This window comes from Perca flavescens, chromosome 5 (genome assembly GCF_004354835.1).
Source record: "Perca flavescens isolate YP-PL-M2 chromosome 5, PFLA_1.0, whole genome shotgun sequence".
In the NCBI taxonomy this organism is placed as follows: domain Eukaryota; kingdom Metazoa; phylum Chordata; class Actinopteri; order Perciformes; family Percidae; genus Perca; species Perca flavescens.
The window spans coordinates 3,085,280-3,106,238 of NC_041335.1; the positions used below are offsets into that span (position 1 = coordinate 3,085,280).

Here is a 20,959-nt window from a genome sequence, read left to right on the forward strand (position 1 = left end):
CACCAAAGTAAATACTGAAATCTGGTAACACGACGACGTCGCTACAGTCGAACAGAGAAAAAAAGCCCAACCAACAAGCCAACAGATTGTGTGTGTGTGTGTGTGTGTGTTAACCATAATAGAGGATTAAGTTTGGGAAATAATTTTGCCGTTAGCCTTCATTATCTCTACCAAACAAGTTTTGCTCTCCTAATGGTATGATTAAAGTCTCTATGATGGTCTGACTTTTTGTACTTCCTGCCTTGCCCAACATCTTTTTAGCAGTGTCGACACATTCCCAGATCTCAGCAGATAACTGGCTGAGTACAATGTTGTTATTACCAATGTAATGAATGCTGGCCAAACCTGCCAAAAAGAACACCTAAATTGTAACATATCTGCATCATCCTTAAATGTAAATCCATAGTGTGAGTATAGTTCTTGTCTTGGTAATATCAAGAAGCCAAGTACCAGACTGTGTAGAGCTGTGTGGGTTTAGGTCCAGGGCAGCTTTGGCTGATGTCCCAGAGGGCTCTTAAGGGTTGGGCTGATTACCTTCCTGTTGGGAGTCATGTCATCACCAGGATTTTGATAATATATATGTCATCCAAAGTACCCTGACCCATTACATAACAGGACAGTTATAGAGCTGTAGGCTGTCATCACTCCTCTTCCAGCTAATGGCTCTTTTGGGTCAAGATCCTGTTTATTGGATACTTAAATCTTCAGAAGTCAGTATTTCCTCTTGCACAGAAAGCACTGAACAGCAGCAGCTGGTTTTTTTCACCATGGGGGGGAGATGGATAGAGATGTTTTGTGTGTGTGTCTGTCTGTCTGTCTGTCTCTGTGTGTGTGTCTGTGTGGTTGACTAAAGGCTGGGTGGGGGGTTAACAGCCAGATGCTAGGCCTGGCTGAGTGGGAGGGGAGCTACATTGAAAAGCAGCAGTTCCAGCAAAGTGGGGCTTAGCCAGACACTGAGAGGAGATAATCCATATTTCATCTGCATCCTTCTTTTCCTCCCAACCACCTGCAAAGCAACAAAACACAGACCCAGAGCATGAATAGTGCATGGCACAGAAATCAAAATTTGAGAAGTGGTAACACTTTGGTGGAAGGAAGAGACGCCCTTTCATAGCCTAACACCTTTGGATATGAAAGGGCGAGTTCTGAGTTCTTCAGAGCTTGGGAATGGCTCTATTAACCAGTGAGTTTTAAATTTACCCGACCCACCCAAACAAAAACCCCATCCACCCACTCGCTCGTCCTTCTTATGCAGCAATGCAGCAGGCAGTCAGTTTGGACCCAGCCAAAAGGCTTTACTGTGCATTCATAATGTATACTCTCCTGATCATTCAAAATGCAGTTTTTCCTGATATTTTTAATTAATCCGACAAATGTTTGGGATGAAATCCACACTTCATAGTGAATGAGCCACAGCTTCAAAGAGGCTATTGATTTCATAATGTAATATATAATTCAAAATGTACTCTCTGCTAATTTAGCATGCGGAAAATGCACGGTACCAAAACCGTGTTTCAGATATCTGCCTAGTCTTAAATATTCATGATCAGCTTGCAGCTTTGAAAGTAAGCTTAAAAGAATCTCTCGCTCACTCAGCCTCCCGCACGCACGCACACACACACACACACACACACACACACACACACACACACACACACACACACACACACAGCAGCAGAACGGCGGCCATATCTATTGTCTCTCTGCATGTTTCTCCCCTACTCAATATTCAGAGGAAATCAGGTAGACTTGTTTCCATTAGCTTGTAAATGAGCTGTTGGTTTTTTTGCGCTATTAATCTCTGATTAAAAATCTTAACTGCAACACAATGTCATCAGTAGCAAACCAATACAGGAGCTGTTCAGATCCAATTTAGCCCTGTTTACCTCTTCCAGATGCAGTGGAATACATTAGGTGCAGAAACGGAGGCCTTGTCTTTCTCCCCCTCTTCCTTGACTTTATTGCTATTATGAGCCTGTTCATGAAAATTGCTCTTTGTGCATACTTATACGTTTTTCACTTCCAACATTGCGAGAGGAGAGGGACCTCTGTCTTTGTGTGTGGAGTGATGTGAAGGGCATGGTGTCTGTGTACTCTGCTCCAGTCCTCTGTCATTATCTAACTGTAAACGACTGTTTAGTGGATGCAAGGCTTTTCTTTATCATCAACTTAACATTATACTAATGGTCAGAAGGTTAAGACTGTCAATAAAAATGTTTTGGGCCAGTCAACATGGTCTTCTTCTGACATGAAGGCTGTCACAGGTGGTTACATACTATGTACTGATCAGTACTACAGTGCTCAGCATAAGTGAATATACCCATGCTAAAGTTGACTAAAAAGAGGAATAAAAAAAATTATCTTTTGGAAATTGATCTTAATGCCTTGATTAAAAAAAAATGAGGAAAAATCCAACCTTTAGGGACACCACTTTCTTAAAATACAGGGGGTACTTTCCATAAGATCATCTTTCAATGCAAATCAAACCAGCTATTAGGTTAACCGAAATAAAACCATGCCAGTCTCTAGGTATGGTGAAGGTATGTGTTAATTCCAAAGGCCAAGGGAACTTCATCAGGATGCATAGTATCAGTATAGTATAGTATAACTGGCCTTTTAAAAATAAAAATCTGCCTGCCTCTATGGGAATTTAACATAGGGGTGGACTTACTTATGCCCCCTGTATTTTAAGGGAGAACATTTTATTTATTTACGATACATTATTCATTCACAAAGAAAATTGGTGTCCTTAAAGGTTGGATTTTTCCTCATTTTTTTAATTAAGGCTTTAAGATAAATTTCCAAAAGGTGATTTTTTTTTTTATTCCTCTTTTTAGTCAACTTTAGCATGGGTGTATTCACTTATGCTGAGCACTGTATGTTCATGTGGTTATTATTCATATGGTTTTTACATTACTTTTTAGTGGACTGTGTCTGTCAGATGATTTTGATGTCCATATTGGTCTTTTGTAGCAGTCTTTAAAACAGAGTTACATAGTGATTTACAGAGAACAAATGCCCAAAAGACAAGCACAAAAAGGTCAACATTAATAAGAGACAGGGGTTAATGAAAGGTAAAACAATGCTCTAAATCAAGGCCCCCCCAATTTAGGACCGGCGGTTTGGCCCATGCTCCCTTTGTTTTGGCCCGCCATGACATGACCTGCTCACGCCGATTCTCCTCTAATTTGGAAAAGAGTTAGAGGGCACTGCACTGACCTGATGTATGCTCCTATGCCCTCCTATTAACTACACACACACGCACACACAGACACACACACACGCACTACACAAGGCCTTTTGAGCAGAGCAGGGCCGAGTAGATGTAATATCACATTTATTTTCATCTGACAGAGAGAGAATAATAAATAAAGTAACTGGGCCGTAGCTCCATCCTCCTGATAGATTTATCCAGCTGAACAATGGCTCCTTTATGAGACAACTATACATCCAGCCTCACCTTATCTCATGACCCGTTGGAGGTTAGCAGTAAATTGGCAGGGATTTCTCCATCGGCCAGTTCTCGCGGCTTGTCCTCTGCCTCTGGCTCTGGCTCTGACGCCACGCCATTGCCCGCAAAATGAGCCCAATCCTTTACCAGGCGGTTGGCACAAGGCCGTAAAAATTCCCCCAGAGGGGGGTTAATCACGTTTGACTGAGTGCATATTTGAAAAGAAGTCGCAGTTACTCTGATGGACTGCATTAGCTCTGTGAGGTGTTATCAGTGTGTGAAACAAGGGTTTTTCACAGCAGGGTTCTGGTGATGGCGGAGGTGCCTTGGGGTTCTGGGGCTCCTTCCGAAGGTTATGGGGTTTTCCTGTCAAGATGAGGAGTAGTTTAATTTGCTCCAAAATGTCCCAACTAGACGACATTGGAGTGAATGAATTCACAAGTTTCAGCCTGACCTCTGTTACCTCCCTAGGGCCAGTGGAGACATTTATGCAGTTCGGAAGTAAATCAGTAAAAGCACACATTTTGCCAAACAAGTTCAACAGGTCCGTTTTGGAGTTCATGACATAAAACATTGAGAACTCCTAGCTTGTCCTAAGAAATACGGCACTGTTTTGATGACATCCTGCCCTCTTCCTGTAGAGAATCCCCTACGCACCACATTCCGTGTCATTCCTAAAACAGTGAGCGCACCCAGCTAAGCCTGTTAGTAGTCCTCCACTATAACTGCCCCAGGCGTTACTGTTTTCTACACGAGAGAGACCGAAAGAAAGCCAGAAATGGAGGGGGGGGTGTAAATTTCTGTTAAATGGGACACCCTGCGGCTGTGCATCAAGACAGTTTTGGGAGAAAGGGTTTGAGGGGGACAATAAGTGTTGCACTAGTAGCCTGAAAGGAAGTGGAACATATGTCCCCTTTCCAACTCCCTAAATCTCCAGTAGACCTCACATGAACTCAGCTTCTGGCAAAGCCAGTCTCACAGCCTCCTCCACACACTGCAACCCCTCCCTCCAATCACCAGTCCTCTGACAGAGTCATGCTGACAGTGATCCAGAGGCAGCCGGGAGGGGCACTGCAAACAACCCACCCTCCAGGAGCCCAGTTCCATCATCGCTGCAAACCCACCACCACCCCGCACTCCGCCCACCACCTGTCCGCCGTGGCCAGCTACCGCTAATCTGCCTCTACAGGGCTGGATTCTTCTTTTTCTCTATCTCGCTCATGGCCTGTCCAAACAATCAAACCGTGGCCATCACGCCCGACCCCTCTCCAAAGGCTCATTGTTTTAGTTTTACTCTACAGGCTCCATGTGGTTTCTCCTCCTTTTGTTTTGTATTTACAATCCTCATCCCCTTTCGGTCTTTCTGGCTACTTACTGAAAATCTGCACAGTTTATTTATCTTCCTGCTGCTCGAGTTGCTGAGTGCTACCATGAATACCATGTCGAGGGTGACCTTCTGCATGCTTCACTCCAAATTTGACTCCAAGCCTCGAACTGTGAGGAAAACACATGTGGTATGTGACTCCCATGTGTGCGAGTGTGTTTGTATGTACAATGAATAATTGATGGCATATGTAAGAAATTACCCAAGGTTTCAAAACATCTCCCGGCCAATTTGAATGGGAATATCAGCGATTCCAGAGATTAAGATGGTGTCGAATGTTGCCAAGGGTCGAGCTGGGGTTTCCATCTGTCGCCATGTAGTGGGTTCGCAGTGGGAAAATGTGGTCGCACTGCCCCGTCGGGAAACAATCAAGCTTTAGCTGCAGGTTTTTCCTTTTGGCTGGGCGTTTGGTCGTGAGGCCCGGAGGTGGCCTCTGTCTTTTTAGGGTCTGAGCCTGTCAAGCGGTCTGGCTAACCCGAGTTTTGTCTAGGCACTCGTGCAAAGGAACAAAAGGGCGCGTCGACAGAGGGTGGCGCGGAGGGGAAGTAGGCGGGGGTTTTAGGGAAGAGGTAGGAAAAGCAGGAATGGGGTGGGAAATGATGGAGCCGTTTGAAACCAGGAGGCCAAGCGTGAAAGAGATGAGAGAAGGAAAGAAGCCCAGATTTGGCCCAGGATCAGTCGCCTGAGAAGGAGAGATTAAGGTCCCATCATTCCCAGCTGCATCATCAGGGCTTTGCCCCTCTCCCCTACAGTTCCCCTACAGTTATTTGTGTGTCTTTGTGTGCTTGTTTGTGTGTGCTTTACCCCTTAAAATAGAGTTGACTAGAAGGATTTTTTAAAACTGACACACTCATGAATGCACAAATACAAGTTAACAAGTTCACCACCACACACCCCCAACACCAGGTCAGCTGGACATCCAATCACTGAGAGAGTTGGGACCTGTGCTGTAACCGAGAATGAGGCCTGGCTGCCCCCCATTCTTCTTTTCAGGCTGTGAGAGCATGCTGTTTTGGGCCTGTGCCACGCATTGTCAGCCTCTTTAGTTCCCCTTCCTCTACTTGACTTCCCCCTTGCCTCTGCTTCGTCCCCCAAACAACCCCCGCTTTGGCTGGATGTTTGGATCCCACGGCTGCAGTTAACAGTGTTTTTTTGACGGGTCACCCTCCTGCACTACGCCCTCACGCGCTCCCTTTTCCTCGCTCATCATAGAACTTCATCATGTGATTCTACGCCGTGGAGAGCTGCCGAGAGGGCAGGTGGTAGAAACAGAAGGGGCTGATGGGAAATTGGACGACCCAAGGTTAGCCAGGCGATCTTTGCTGGAGGATTAATTGTGTAAGAGCCATGTAATGATTGCTGGCATGTCTCCGGAGTGAAATCCTGTTAGTCACTGCACAGGGGTCAGGCTATGACTGCGTGTGTGTGTGTGTGTGTGTGTGCGTGTGTGTGTGTGTGTGTGTGTGTGTGTGTGTGTGTGTGTGTGTGTGTGTGTGTGCATCAAGAAGGAAGGTGACTCTGATCAGGCCGGTATGCATGACCAGGTGGCAATCTGACAGGTTCTGTCGCCTCAACCGAACCCTAAGTAACCGCAGGCTCCCTCCCACTGTGTTCAGACTGAGACATAAACATCTAAATTCTGCTCACTGAGGGTGTGTAGGAGTGAGATAGAAAGTTGTCCTCATGTGTACCTGCAACAACTGACAACAGGAAACGTGGTGCTGTTTGAAGAAATCATTTCTTGTAGACGATTGGCTTTCTAGTTGTCAATGTCTCTTTTGACCCCCTCCACTAGTTTTAAAAATGTCAAGCTCAATTATAAATATTTTACTTGCAAAAGCTGATATTTGCATCATAAAGACTGGTCCTAATTATTACTTGGGCTGAGTTGATACTCAATACATTTTAGGTATTGTCCAAAATGCGTAGCGCCTGGTATCAAAGTACCAGATGCTGACACTGAACGCCCGTTCTGATTCCTTTTGCCCGTTTTTTTGTCAAACAGTTCCTGATGTAAATGCTAGTAACAGTCCAAACTGTATTTCATTTCAGTCAGCCAGCTCAAATTGTATGCATCACTATGTTAATATGTACAGTGTTAATATTTAGTGTCTAGGCTGTGACTAGGGCTGCAACAACGAATCGATAAAATCGATAAAATTCGATTACTAAAAAAGTTGGCAACGAATTTAATTATCAATTCATTGTGTTGCGCAACTATTAGGCAACCTAGTCGCGGAGATAAAAAAAAAATTTAGTTGAGCGCAGAGAGGAGCAGCGCGGAGCGAAAGAAAAGGAAAAAAAGAGCAGAGCGGGGGTAGAGGAAATACGGAGAGAGACCGAAGAGACCCGTAACGTTGTTCTGAAACACTCGGCGGAGGCAGAGAAATCAGTACGACCTAATATAAGTCATCCAAGGTGTGGGAGCATTTCACACTAAATAAATCAAAAACGTGTTAATTGCAAGATAAGCAAAAGCGACACGGCATGGCACGGGCGCACCACGGTGATGAGTCAGCACCTAAAACGTAAACATGTTGGAGTCCTTGATGAGGAGGAAGGGAGTTCAACAGCAGGGTAAAGTCACTACACTATCCTACTTCTGTTCCGGTCTGGAGGGAGGAACGTACCGTCCCTCCAGTAGCTCTTCTGGTGCTGCTGTTTACTCGTTATCCAGCTGACTAGCATGACAAGCTAGCGTTAGCTCGGTAATAACAGTAATAAAGCAGGGGTGGTATAGTTTACAAGACTAAAGACACGGTTTTATTCACTCGCCTTTTTTGGCCCATTCCTTTTTCAATCTGTTATGTATATATTATGTGTTTTGTCCCATATCAGTTATTGTTGACAAATATAATAGTGTTTGGTGTATAAACAAACTTAACTTGCACTTACTACAATGATGGTAATAATTTTATGAATAAGTGTTTGTCTGTCTGTCTGTGTGTCTTGTCTGTATCTGCTATTTGGGTTACTTACCTTTACACAACTATTAACTAAAACAATAAGTATGTATATATTGAGTTTATGGAAATTAATGCTTTTTTTTATCCGATTCATCAATTAATCGAAAAAATAATCAACCGATTAATCGATTATTAAAATAATCGTTAGTTGCAGCCCTAGCTGTGACCTCATCAATACCCAGAAAGAAACTCCAAATTCAGCCCAGCAGGGAATGAGAAGTGACGATGACTCCCCAATGGGAACTTACAGGTGGATGCTGGGAAATGCTCTACAGCAGCAGTCACGTCAAGTGACAGGCATGGCAGGCGCTGGCAGCTTAAGTTCACTGTTATGACAGCATTAGACATTTGAGAACTTTGGCTCCTTTTGGTAAATGAAAAAATGTTTTTTGTAGAAAATCATGTCCATGTGCTCCGAGCTAAGGTATTAAAAAATGTTTTTTTGGTATTAAAACAGAAACTCAGGTGTCATATATGAACTATTGTTAAAATAGCATACCCAGCCCTTATTTAGGATTGGGCATCGAGAACCGACTCCTACTTGGAATCTTTTCAAAAATTACGATTCCAGTAGAATCGTTTCTTTATTGGAATTGTTTGGAATCGTTTAGAGGATTTGGTTTCAAATCCGATCATCACTTCCAAATTTAAGCTGCGCAAGTTTTGGTTTCCGTAGCGGCCAGGCGCTTGTTGTGTTGCAGCCATGGAGCACAGTAAGCAGCGCTCTAGTGTGGCTATATTTGACATTGAAAAAGCCCTGAAAACTGCAAACCACCACTGAATCAAAATTAAACTTTCCTCTTATTTGTGAAAATAGGCACGTGACCCGTTTCAACTCCACCCCTCAAAGAAATATCGAGAATCGATACGAACCAGAATCGAGAGGAAGAATTGGAATCAGAATTGTTAAAATCCAAACGATGCCCAACCCTACCCTTTGTATGGCCGGGATTTATTGGAGTTTTAGTCTTGTTTTTCTTTTTATTCCTGGGCATTTTGTCTTTATTAGATAGTGACAGTGTAGACACCGACAGGAAACAAGAGAGGGGTGGTACACGGTCCCATGCCAGAATGGAATTGGAGACGTTGCAGTTGAATGGTATTGTCAGGTTTGTCAGTGTCAAATTAAGAACTTTGCTTGGATAAAATATAGTCTTGAAAAGTTAAGTGCTCAGCAAACATCTGTTCAGAGATTAAGTTTATGAATCTGATCAAGACATTTTTCTACTCACTGCTACAGACACATTTCAGTCAGTACTACCGGGCCCTAAAACAATTTCCTCCACTTTGCTATTTTTAGCACTAACACTATTACTACAACATCAATAAAATGTGTGTACTGTGTGTACACATTAAACACCTACTGCAGGGATGACTCGTTCTCTTAACTCCAACTGAAGTTTTCTTGTTGTGATTCTGTCCCGGGGGAAGGAAAGCCCCTTATCTGCGTACGCTCTCCTTTTCCAACATTTTACTCTATCTCCCCATCCACAGACAACACTGAGCAGCTTATTGAACACAGATGATGAATGGGTGTGGATTGATGGTAGATAGCAGGCCGCTGCTAATTGACACTGCTGTATCACTTCATCTCCTGCCTTTGAATTCCTCCTCCTCCCCCTTCTTTTCTTTTCGTGGCACAGCAATCCATTACGGTTCAGATTAGTCGCTCTTAAGAAGCCGCGTGTCCCTGCATGATCTATTGTAATGAAATATACTCCACATGAGATTGCTCAAGGGCGCTTCTCAAGGGTATTGTTTTTAGGAGGCATTGATTGTGTCGTACGTTGTTGAGTTATGGAAGAGCACGAGTTCTAAAGTCCCTTCATTCTTAGCCTGATATACGCAATGCTTTCATGTAGTTTAATGGGATGTAGCAAAAGTAGCTTTATCATATTCCTTTCTTATTATAGTACAAGTACAAGCACACCCCAAGGCTCATCCATCCAGTCTTCTCTGTCTAGGTGTAATCAGAAAGGTAAGGTTTCATTATCCACCAACCAGCCCTCTTCCTTATACTGCTAGTCGAAGCCTCCCACACCAGACTGAATAAAGTGCAGGTTGTACAAATCCTCAGGCCTTTTTCAGAGCCAAATCTCCTGTCTGTTTGAGACCTCCGTCTCTTCTCTACAACTGGCTGAACAGAAGTGATTCAAGTGGCAAAGCTCTTTTCTCCTCATCAGCCGGCGGGTCCAGGTCTTGGCAGGGCTTTTTAGGCTAGGCAAGGACACTTTCTTATAGATAGGCTTGCCTGGGTTTATAAAAGCTTGTGTTTTGTATTCTTTTCCAGGTGCTCTTAATATGTTTTTATCCTCTTTATCCAGACTTTATTTGACTCTTGCTGACTGGCACATTTGCATGGCATGCTGTTTGGAACAGCCATAGTTGTTTGAGGGTACAGGTGCATTTGGACACTTTGCTCAAGTGATCCCTGGTTACTTTTTAGCTGAAAGGCTTTTCCCTAGTTTTTCTGATCCAGAGAGACCCAGAGTCTGCAACCATCAGATCATAAGCTCACCTGACCAGTGTTGGAATAAAACTAAGTACATTTACTCAATTACTGTACTTAAGTACAAATTTGAGGTACTTCTTTTCTTTTCATGCCAGTTCTACTCCACTACATTTCAGAGATAAATAAATAAATATAATACTTTTTACTCCACTTTATCGGACAGCTTTAGTTACTTTACAAATTAAGATTTTTACACACACACACACACACACACACACACACACACACACACACACACACACACACACACACACACACACACACACACACACAGTTTATAAAAAAATCGGCCAAGTCCAGCTGAAATGATTAGCCGATTGAACACTTAGTTGATTGACAGAACGGTTTGGATCGTTTCCAGTTTCTAAAATGTGAGGATTTTTCTGCATTGAGTACTTTTAATACTTTAAATACATTTTCCTGATGATGCTTACGTACTTTTACTTAAGTAACACTTTCAGTGCAGGACCTTTACCTAACAGTAACAGAGTATTTTAACAGTGTGGTATAAATACCAACCTTGAGGTTACCACTATTTCACTGGCTAATACAAACCATTTCCACAAGATTTCAATGTGCTAGAACGTCTTCCCCCTCCCTTACCACATTCTCTCTGGTACCCTCCTTCCACTTTATCGTTCATCTCTCTGAGGTCAGCCATTAACTCACTGAGCTCCTCTCCTCCTGTCCTTGACTAAAGGGTATGCTTTCGCGAGTCTACTCGACTCAGAATCCGAAGCCTGTTATTCCTCCGGGACCGGTAGACAGCCGCGCTAGCCAACAGCCAGACGGCTTTTAATCATTTATTTAGGGGCTGTAATGTCTAGTTCAACTCCTCTCTCTCACTTAGTGCACGCAGAGACGAGAGGAAAATGAACGAGAGACACCGCATCAGGCTTGCATCAAGAAGCCAGTTTGTCAACTAGCCTCTAAGGATCCCTCCTTCCTCTCTGTCCACGATGTGTTTTTAACTAGTGTAAGATGGTGTTGCTTTTATTACATATAGCTGGTGACGGCGTGTTCTCTGGGTTATCCCAATGAGCCAAGGGAATAAATCATCACAGGAATGCATTTAATTTGTCCATATTTCATTAGCTGAGAGCCAAAGACGTGGAACATTCACAGTGATTGTCCTCTCTTAATAAGGAAGAGTTCATATACACAGTATCTGGTTCATTCTTTACAGACAATGAAAAGATAAATCATGCTGAATATGCAAGTTGGTACACATGCACATGGCATATATCTCAACTGAACGCCAAATGGACTACTGTCTTTAAAGGTGTGTTCACAAAGAGAGACGAGACAACGCATGGAGAGATGCTTCTTTATATTTCAGTGGAAGAATGCGACTAGCAGTCTTCAAAAGTAAAAAGTAGACAAAATATTCAACTTTAAACGCCGCGTGAATTACCTGTCAAATTGCGACGGGCAGCCAGTGAGTAACAACGGACCTGCACGACCTTCTATTTTCAGTGAGCCTTGTGTTTCTGTGTCCGAACAAGGCAGTATTTTGGTAACGTAGATATTTAATTCACTTCCACATATTAAAAACATTGTACCTTTTTAAATTAGTACTGTACACTCACACACACATATTTGGTTTATAACCTTCCCAAGGAGGTTATGTTTTCGACTTGGTTTGTCTGTGTGTTGGTTTTGTCGGTGTGTCACGGGCCGGATACACAAATTAATTTCCACTTCTGTTAACGTTGCGAGATAGGGCATTTGTGCTGCTTTCATGTGGTGTCGGAATAATCAGAAAAATTAGTTCCCGACTGGGAAAATTTGCACTGCATTAACATTGTGAGATGCCTTGGCGGAGGTCTATGCTCTCGGAGTTCCCTCCTAGTTATTCATTGTTTTAAGCACCACGTGCCACATTTACAACAAGGATGTTGATTGGAGGCAACTAATCAGCACTGACCTTTTCCTGAATAGCATTAGCAGGCCCTTCCCAGCATAGCTGTGCTGTTTAGCCTGAGGTCATTTGTACAAAATCTCTTTTCCTCAGCTAAGCAATGGTGTGTAAACAAATGTCTGTTTCTATGCAGCAGATTGCCTTCCCAATCATTAACCCCAATAATGGGACCTGGAAACCTTTCTCCGCGTGTAATGACCTAACTCAGTTCAGTTCAGGGTGCTAATTAACTCTACGTTACTGGATAGAGTGGAGCAAGTAAATAGAGAAAGTTTCAGTTTCTTGGTGTTGCTGAAAGAGGTTATGCATAGAGACTGATAAACCACCACATAGCTTGTTTAAGACCAAGAAAGTGTGTTTAGAGTGAGTGCGCGAGAGGTGGTGGTTGAGCCAAAGTAACAGGAGTGTGACCCAGGAGACCGGTGTCCGTGCCCCAATAGAAACATTAATTCAACGAGTTACTTTAACTTTAGGGTAACAAACGGAACTATGTCACGTTCTACATCACATTTGTACTTATGTCATGTACTTAGGCACGGAAGCGCACCCAAGTGAAGTAACCATAGAAATAAAATGTGATGTGACAAATAGGGCTGGGTATCGCCAATGATTTCCCAAATACAGGGTTTTTCCTGCATAGAGACATTTTTGGCGCCCCCTCAAAGAGGTTTTGCCAGCCCCAAAGGAAAATCACCAGCACCAAAATGTTAAGAAATGAGAATAAAAATAGCAATTCATATCCTCTCTAAATGTGTTTAAGAACAGTTTACCAAACAATCGTTGATAAAGCAGAACAAAAACTTGAATATGATATGTATCAAATTATCAGACATAACAGGTAAATGCATACATTTCTGACAAATAAGGTAACACAGGTGGCCGGGTTGACTCAGTGGGTACAGCAGGCGCACATATACTTAGAGGTTTATGCCTCGACTTAGAGGTCCAGGGTTCGAGTCCAACCTGAGACAATTTCCTCTACGTCTACCCTCTTTCTCACCTAGCTTTCCTATCAGTTAAAGGTGGAAAAGCCCAAAAAATAATCTTTAAAAATATAAAATAAGGTAGTTGTTTTTATAATGCACCAGGTTAATGTTTACATTGACCCCCAAAAAGTTAGTTTGAAGTATGTTTTACTGAACAGGACTTACATGACAGTCATTGAAAAGGCATATATTAAAAGAATTGATATCAGGTCACTCTAACAAAGATCAAGTTTTATTGGAGAATCATTTATTTTAACCCAGCCCTAGTAACAAATGTTAGGATTTGAACCTATAAATCTAGACTTAACTAATTTTTTTTTTTTTTTTTTTTTTTGCCTAAACCTAACCAAAAGATCCTCAACATAAAAAGTGCAAACTTTTGACTGATCAGCAGGAAGGACTGCAGATCAATAATGACAGTGTGGGGCTTTGAAACCTGAGAGGAGTTGGCCAATCAATGGAGAACAGTTCACTTGTTAGTGTGTCTTCCAAGATCCAAGAAGAATACACACTGTCTCCCTCCATGAGGCTTGTTTCAACTAAACACAGTGGAGAACACTCCTTTTCCTCTCGCTCTCTCCTTGGCCTTCACTCTGTTTCTCCCTCCAGCTCGGTGTAATTGGTCAGACAAAAATAGGCTGCTTGCTTCACTAGTTTTTACTGTTTTTCTACTTGAAATGAATTTGAAAATAGTTGAAGATATTAGGGAGGGTGGGACGCTCGGGGAGTTTTTATTCTTTTTCATAGCTTTGATCTTTTCTCTTTGGTTTAAGATTAATGGGGGTGAAAAGGTAAGTTGAAAAACTGCATTTTGAACATAAATTGGTTAGTGTTTTGTCACATTTATGAATGAAATGACATTTCCTTCATGTGGCTAAAGGAACAGAAAGTGGACACTATAAAAAATGGCAGTCACCCTGAAAAAATCCTCCAAAGGTCAGTTACAGCTATCTGGACTATATGTACACAATGCCCTGCTTCCTCTTTTTCTCTTTAAAAGAAAAGGTAACACTTTACTCTTATGTAGGTATCTACATAAGTCAGATACCTACATAGGTATCTACATAAGAGTGACATGACAGTGTCATGAACACATGACACTGTCATGTCACAGTCATGAACACATGAACCCTAATCTTAACCCTAACTTGTCATGACAAAAACCGAATGACACTTACTAAAAGAAGCGTTATGTCATAAACGTTCATGGCTTGTTTATAATGTTTATGACACGTTCATGACAGTGTCATGTCATTCTTATGTAGATACCTTCAAGAGTAAAGTGTAACCAAAGACAAAACTCCAGTTCTACTCCAAGTCTTTCCCTCTCCGCCGTCTCCAATCCTTTTGATTTCTTCTCCCTCTCTCGGCTTCGTGCTGTTTTGTTCATCAATGATTGCCTCAAAGGCCTCCCCCCCGCCCCCTCCATCATGTTGTTCCACTTATGCAAAGCAGCAGGCCGTGCCAGGGCGTTGCACCTTCCGACCACTGACTTCATATCATCTGCCATCAACAGGAAGTGCAGCAGGAAACACATACTTCTCACGCATTCACACAGGGTCAGGTTGGGTACATCGGAGGGACTCCATACTCAATTTCATCCTTAACCCATGGACACTCTTTCTTCAAATCCATGGCCTCCCAATGAAATATGAATCAAAAGTAGTGCTCCAGGCTTTTGCTGGCCTTGAAAGAGGTTTTAACTCAGTTTCAAGTCTGAAGAGGTGAGGAGTTGCTAGCTACCCTGCATTGCGGTGTTTGGATATAATATCAGGGCCAAATAAATCATCTTCTGTCAGGACAAGAAACAAACTATTTTTCTTGTATATTATATAGACATTGTCAAGAGTGTGTGTGCTTACAGATGTATGATTGCGAGTGGTCTTTCAAGACTTCTGTTCTGTGGAACCTAGTCGTTACGTAGCAATAGTCTTGTTACGTTGCGAAGGGTGTGGAAATCTGAAACTGTACCGTAGTTTATTTGCCATAACCACAATCTTTCAAATCCACTTTTGCTAGTTTAACGGCGGAAAACAGGGTCCGTGCGCCGGGCACATGGTTCAAAAGGGTTGTACTTAGTGTCTTCATTAATTCATAGGTGTGTTTTGGGCGTAACATGCAATAAACCAATCAGAGATCATCTCCCATTCCCTTTAAAAGCCAGGCGTGTTTGGACCTTGGAGCATTGCTGTTATGATGGAGGATTTGCTGAGCAGGAAGGAGAGATTTTCAGGAGAAGAAACAGATCTGCTAGTGTGTGAAGTGAAAGCGCTAGTAACCATAATAACATGTAATATAAAATCTATAGATATACACAAATACTATTTCACATTGTAATATCTTTTATTTTTAATCTTTTGCATGTGTGTGTGCTGCTGCACATCCCTGTGTGTGTAACAAGCATAGTGTGCGCGCTGTGCATAAGCCTAGGAGCATTTTACTAATACGCTGTTAAAATAACAATGAAATGCTGCACTGTTGACTTTAGACCAGGTTTTTGTTGGTCAATGGCGCCATCACTTCCCGCTGCCTCAAGATAGCAATACGCCCAGAATGCACCTGAACACACCACCCTGTAAGACCAGCATGCCCATGGGCGCAAAGATGGGCGCAGACGGGAAACTGACAACTGCGTCGTTCTTAAACTAGCGTCGGGATTTGCGCTGCGCCAGGTGCAAGATAGAGCCCATAGATGTTTAGTTGCGTATCCTTAATCATATCAAAAGTTATACTTTATTTTGCCATGTGTAGATATTGTAGTCATACATAGTTTGAATTTATGACTACAAGCTTCTGGCACTGTTCAAAAATGCTGTTATTGAACTTATGTCGGGTTTTTGCAGAATCGTCCAATATCGATGCTCTGTGATGTTGGGCATCTCAATGGTTCTTTGGATTGGGAATACATGCAAATCTGCATGACCTGTACGTAATTAGAATGAGATCTACTTTGATAAGTTGAATATATTTGACTAAGTAATGTATGTTCTAAATATTTCACTTGTAGTATATTAGAATCATTATTATCTTTGCAGTGACAAGTCAAGTTTGCTTTAAAAAAAATTATACAAACAATTTTCATTCATCTCCTCATCTCAGTATGTTTTAGTGTCATTATTTTCTCCACATTATTATTCACATACTGTGATTCAAACTTTACATCCCTCTGTAGTTGATGCTCGAGTGTCGCATTGCAAATAGCGGGTGGCATTATATTTAATACCCTTCATTTGCAATGTTCTTATTTATGCTCTATTTTTCTCTGCTGGATTCTAATATAATTTGTTGCTGCAGTGGCCCAATTAAAGTTCCATCTTGTCGTATATCTCATGGAGGATTACCTGTACATGTTGTGCTGTTTTTCTCCCTGACTGAAAATGAAAATCTGTCTGTTAACTCTTGACTTAACTCGCCTGTCTGTGCAGGAGCAGAGCCCCAGCAACGCCACAACCCTGGCTATGATGCAGGAGCCGCAGGAGGTGGTGGAGGAGACGGTCACCATAGAGGAGGACCCCGGCACCCCCACCTCCCACGTCTCTGTGGTCACCTCTGATGACGGCACCACACGCCGCACAGAAACCAAGGTAAAACGCAAATGTGCATAGGAGGTGGCACCGATCCTGTGAAACGAGTGATGGTAAATACTGTATGTACAATTGTTGAGTTTCAGGCTGTTTATTGACTAAGTATTTTCAGATCGTAATGATGTCAGATGCCGTTAGCATAAAAAAGAAGTTCAACTTTGGAATGCTACAAAGCAAAAAGGTAGAAAATTAGCTGTGAGCAGCAGATAGAGTTAATGATTCTTAACAGGCTGTTCTCATGAAACATTCGTACATATTGCAACGAAAAGTAAAGCACTGTATTTCGTATGTATTCAACATATTTTTTGCTGTGTGCAACACATTAAGATTAGATTCAACTGTATTGTCATTGTGCAGAGTAGGTTCATTTTACACCGTATTTCTCCTTTAATTTCGTAGGATATCATACAAATTGGTGTGCGCACATTTTCGTACGATCCCATGAGAATGCGTTTTTTGCTCTTATATAGTTTACTGTACAGAGCTGATATTCAGCCTGCTACCTACTATCACACCTGAGCAGGACACCTCAGAGCAGATTAACTGTTGTGGTAAAGAGATTCCATTGAGCTCATAGCTGCAAAACCCGCCCCCCCCAAAGTGCCTTTGATCCATTTCAATATTGCTTCAAATTATGGTTATGGATTACCGCTTCCAAACAGCACGGTACTGTACCTCCTCTCCCAGACTTCCACCCAAAGAACTCTAAATCCCATAATCCTACAGCCCAAAGTGGTTTTGTCTCCGCCTCATGGCTTCTTTATTTGATGATTGTGTTATTATGAGCCAACTCCCCAGGGGTTCTCCTAGTTTTGTGCGTCTTTAAAAGCGTCTTTTGTTGATTCGTCCTCTACTGTGTTCTGTTTTTTTTTTTTCTGTAAGGATATCTCATCTAACGTGAAGGTGAGTGGACTTTTATACCAGTATGGCTTCTTCCCCACCACGCTACCATTTTATGTGTGCCCATACAGGCTACAGCAGCAGTATGCAACACAGTCTGCTTCATCACAAGCTAAATAATTCTCCAGTCTATACTCTACAGTACTTCTCAGTTCACTGCTTGTTGCTTCCACCTTCTGGGATGAGACCCATTCTCTCTTTTTTAATTATTATTTCTTTTGCATGGTCTTCTGTCTCCTACTTTTCATTATCTCTATCTATTAAATTATGTCTTACACCATCCCTCATTGAGAATACAGGAGGTGCAAAATACCACTGCTGAGCACCAATAACATGTTATACATCCCCATAAGTACGAATGTTGATATGAAATAGAAAGTGTCTTTAATCTTGTAATTACATTCTGAGAAGACACTATAAATCCCTGTCAGAAATTATAATTTCAATGAATTTTTACTTATTTAAGTTTGTCTTTTGCCAGCTGTCGCCTTGTGATAGCTTGTTTTCTATTCTTCATTTTTGAATGGTATGAATTACCATGTGAATTACCATTTTTTATTTATTTTTTTACATTGGCTCCCCAAAGTAATTTGCTACCACTATGAATACCCCAGTACAAAAAAAAAAACATTTCAAGTGGCATCAGTAAACTGCAATTGCTCCAACCAGAATGTCCTCCTCTTGGTGTCGTGGGTTTTGAAGTATTTTGAGTGTGTGCCTGTTCATTTGGTTTTGGAAGACACTCTGCATTTCACTTCTAAGTTTAAATTCATCACTCTGTGCACAGAGAAGAAGAATTCCCACCAGAATCCATGCCAGATTTCCATTTGAAAAAATAAAATAAATCAGGTGGGGGTTTGAAGCTCTTCCATTTTGCTTCCACATTTTTCCACAAGATGCGCTTATATTGCGACATTTTGCTTGGGATTTGGATGTAAACGTAGGCACACTCAACTGCTGCTGCTGCTGTAGGCTTCCGGAGGAGTGGGGAGCGCTGTGTGGAGCTCCTACTCCAGGGACGGTGAAACCGTAATTAAAAAGCCTGGTCTAATCCCTCATCAGGGAGGGCCCATTGCCCTCCAGCCTGTTTACTGCGAGGGGATTGGCCACACACGCTCGCTCACACTCACATGCTTTTTTTTATGCATTTATACGCAGACCTTCCTAGGGATAACACACACACACACACAAGCATGTGCAGTAAAACATCACACTAATCAAGGGCTTTGCTGCTGAGAAGAGGAACACAAAGCAAGGGCCGCCACCCTGCTGGGAGAAGAGATCGGCTGCTCTCTGGAAGTCACTTTGGGGAGGAAAGGCAGTTTAATGCTCAGGGTAAACTTCTGGAAGCCAACGTCTTTGCGGTGGCAAATGGACCCAGGCCCAGCCGAGAGCTTACCCAAAGAAACCTCTCCCCTTGTCTTCCTCACTTTCCCTCTGTCTTTTTGTCGTCTCTGCATCTCGTCTCTCCAACTCACTACTTTCATGTGTTGTTTTTCACCCTCTTTACTTTTCTATCTCTCCCGTCATCTCGCAGCAACTCCCAGTTTTATTTATGCGCTTATCTGTTCTTTTGAACCAAAGTCTCGCCTTACTGTCTAATGCTAACACACTCCTTTCCCTTGATGGCTCTCCCCCATCTGACAGCCGGAAGATGAAACACGGAAGCTTCTTCCATCTTCCTGATTTGCAGGCACATTTTTTTCTTCGGTGGTAAACATGTTTCTAGCTGATTTAGTATTAGCAATATTACTTGTTAGAATACTGGGAAAGGAACACAAAAAAAATGGCATCAAGACGGAGCTACTGAGAGAATGTCAAAGAAAAGAAGCTGGACTGATGATTGCACACTCAGTGTTTGTGCTCGGGGTCCGGGCAACTTTCAGTTAATTCAGTTAATGCAGAAGGTTTTTCACATACAATTGGAAAACAACTCTGAACTGCCTTTCAATAGCAGATTAACTGCCGGTTCTATTTACGTTCTCAATCAAAGTGAATTGTCCCGGTCCGCGAATGAGTCTGAGCGCGTGTCCGCGCTCAATTAGATCAACGTCCGTTCCTCGTGTCCCAGCATGCCATGCTTTCTCTTGGCCATCATCCAGCCCTCTCTTCCTGCCGGAGGACTCTCTGAATGGAACACCAGTCATCTCGTAGGAAGAGCTCAGACGGGCCAATAAAAGCAGCATTCCACCTCTTTCCTCTGGATATGAGCTAATGAGAGTTGAGGTAGACCACACAAACAAATAAAAGCAGTTTCACTAGCCTGCACACGCTGGGGAGCCAACCATGGGTAGGTAATGTAGGAGTTAGTTAATCAGGTACAGCTGTTGCGAAAAATGAGGTGCCGCTGTTGAACAGAACAGAATAAAGAACAGACCCATTTTCTGCTCAGAGTGCATTACTTTCTTTTATTTCAGACGGACTCTCAACTTCAGCAAGCACTCTTTGAAAAAGTTGCTAGAGCGCAGCAAGAACACTCTCCTCTCTTAGATTGCATACAGCTATACGTAGCTTAAGAGTGTGCACGGCTGTGTCATTTTCATACTATCTGCATTACAGAGCTGAACGCCTGGATGCATAATGACATCTAATGCAGGTTACTGAGAGCTCTACCCACCCATCCCTCCAACTCTAGGTGACCAAAGTGGTCAAAACCATCACCCGCCGCACCTATCATCCAGTGACGCTGACTGACAACTTGTTAGAGTCCAGGCCTGCCACCCGGACCCCCACCCCGGTCTCCATCTCGCCCCCCAGCACATCGGAGACAGAACCAGTAAAGGATGCCTAGCCCTGTGTGATGTTTGCTGTGTTCTCCCCTCCTCACCGATGTTCTTCTTACATCATGCTTTTAAAGATATACCACATTTAGCCACTTTGGACTTTCTAACACTGCGGAGAAACTAACAATTTCTGCTTCTCTCATTCAGGCAGTTGTTCTTTAAATGGGCTGAAAATGAATCACAAGCGTCACTATCACAGGCCTCTTAAAAATCTGAGTTGCTACCTCATCCTCTCCCGCTCTCCCCATGGTCACCATGTCCATTTAACTTGCAATAAATTGAATGCCGCAGAGGTTGTGAAACGTCTTACAGAGCTGTAAAGTGGACAGTTTGACGCCTGCTGCCCTGTCCTGCATTTTTAACCGTTCGGTTAGTTAAGGCCTGCGGTCGCTTCTAACCCTTTGTCAGTATGGCCAAGACGTTCCATACACACACACACACACACACACGTGCACATGTTCACATTTACTCG

General features: G+C 42.7%; 1 protein-coding gene across 6 annotated transcripts in view; it reads left to right on the forward strand.

The window, feature by feature from the left end:
* arvcfb (ARVCF delta catenin family member b) overlaps positions 1-20,959 on the forward strand; it is a 280,461-nt gene that overhangs the window by 160,401 nt on the left and 99,101 nt on the right. For 4 of the 6 annotated variants that reach the window (XM_028579335.1, XM_028579336.1, XM_028579334.1 and 1 more), the window contains 3 exons: positions 16,646-16,804; positions 17,687-17,707; positions 20,340-20,480. In XM_028579335.1, the coding sequence (XP_028435136.1) occupies positions 16,679-16,804; positions 17,687-17,707; positions 20,340-20,480 (288 nt within the window). In that variant the 5' untranslated portion in view covers positions 16,646-16,678. The remainder of the gene's footprint in view (positions 1-16,645; positions 16,805-17,686; positions 17,708-20,339; positions 20,481-20,959) is intronic. The other 2 variants (XM_028579338.1, XM_028579339.1) reach the window with 2 other exon arrangements.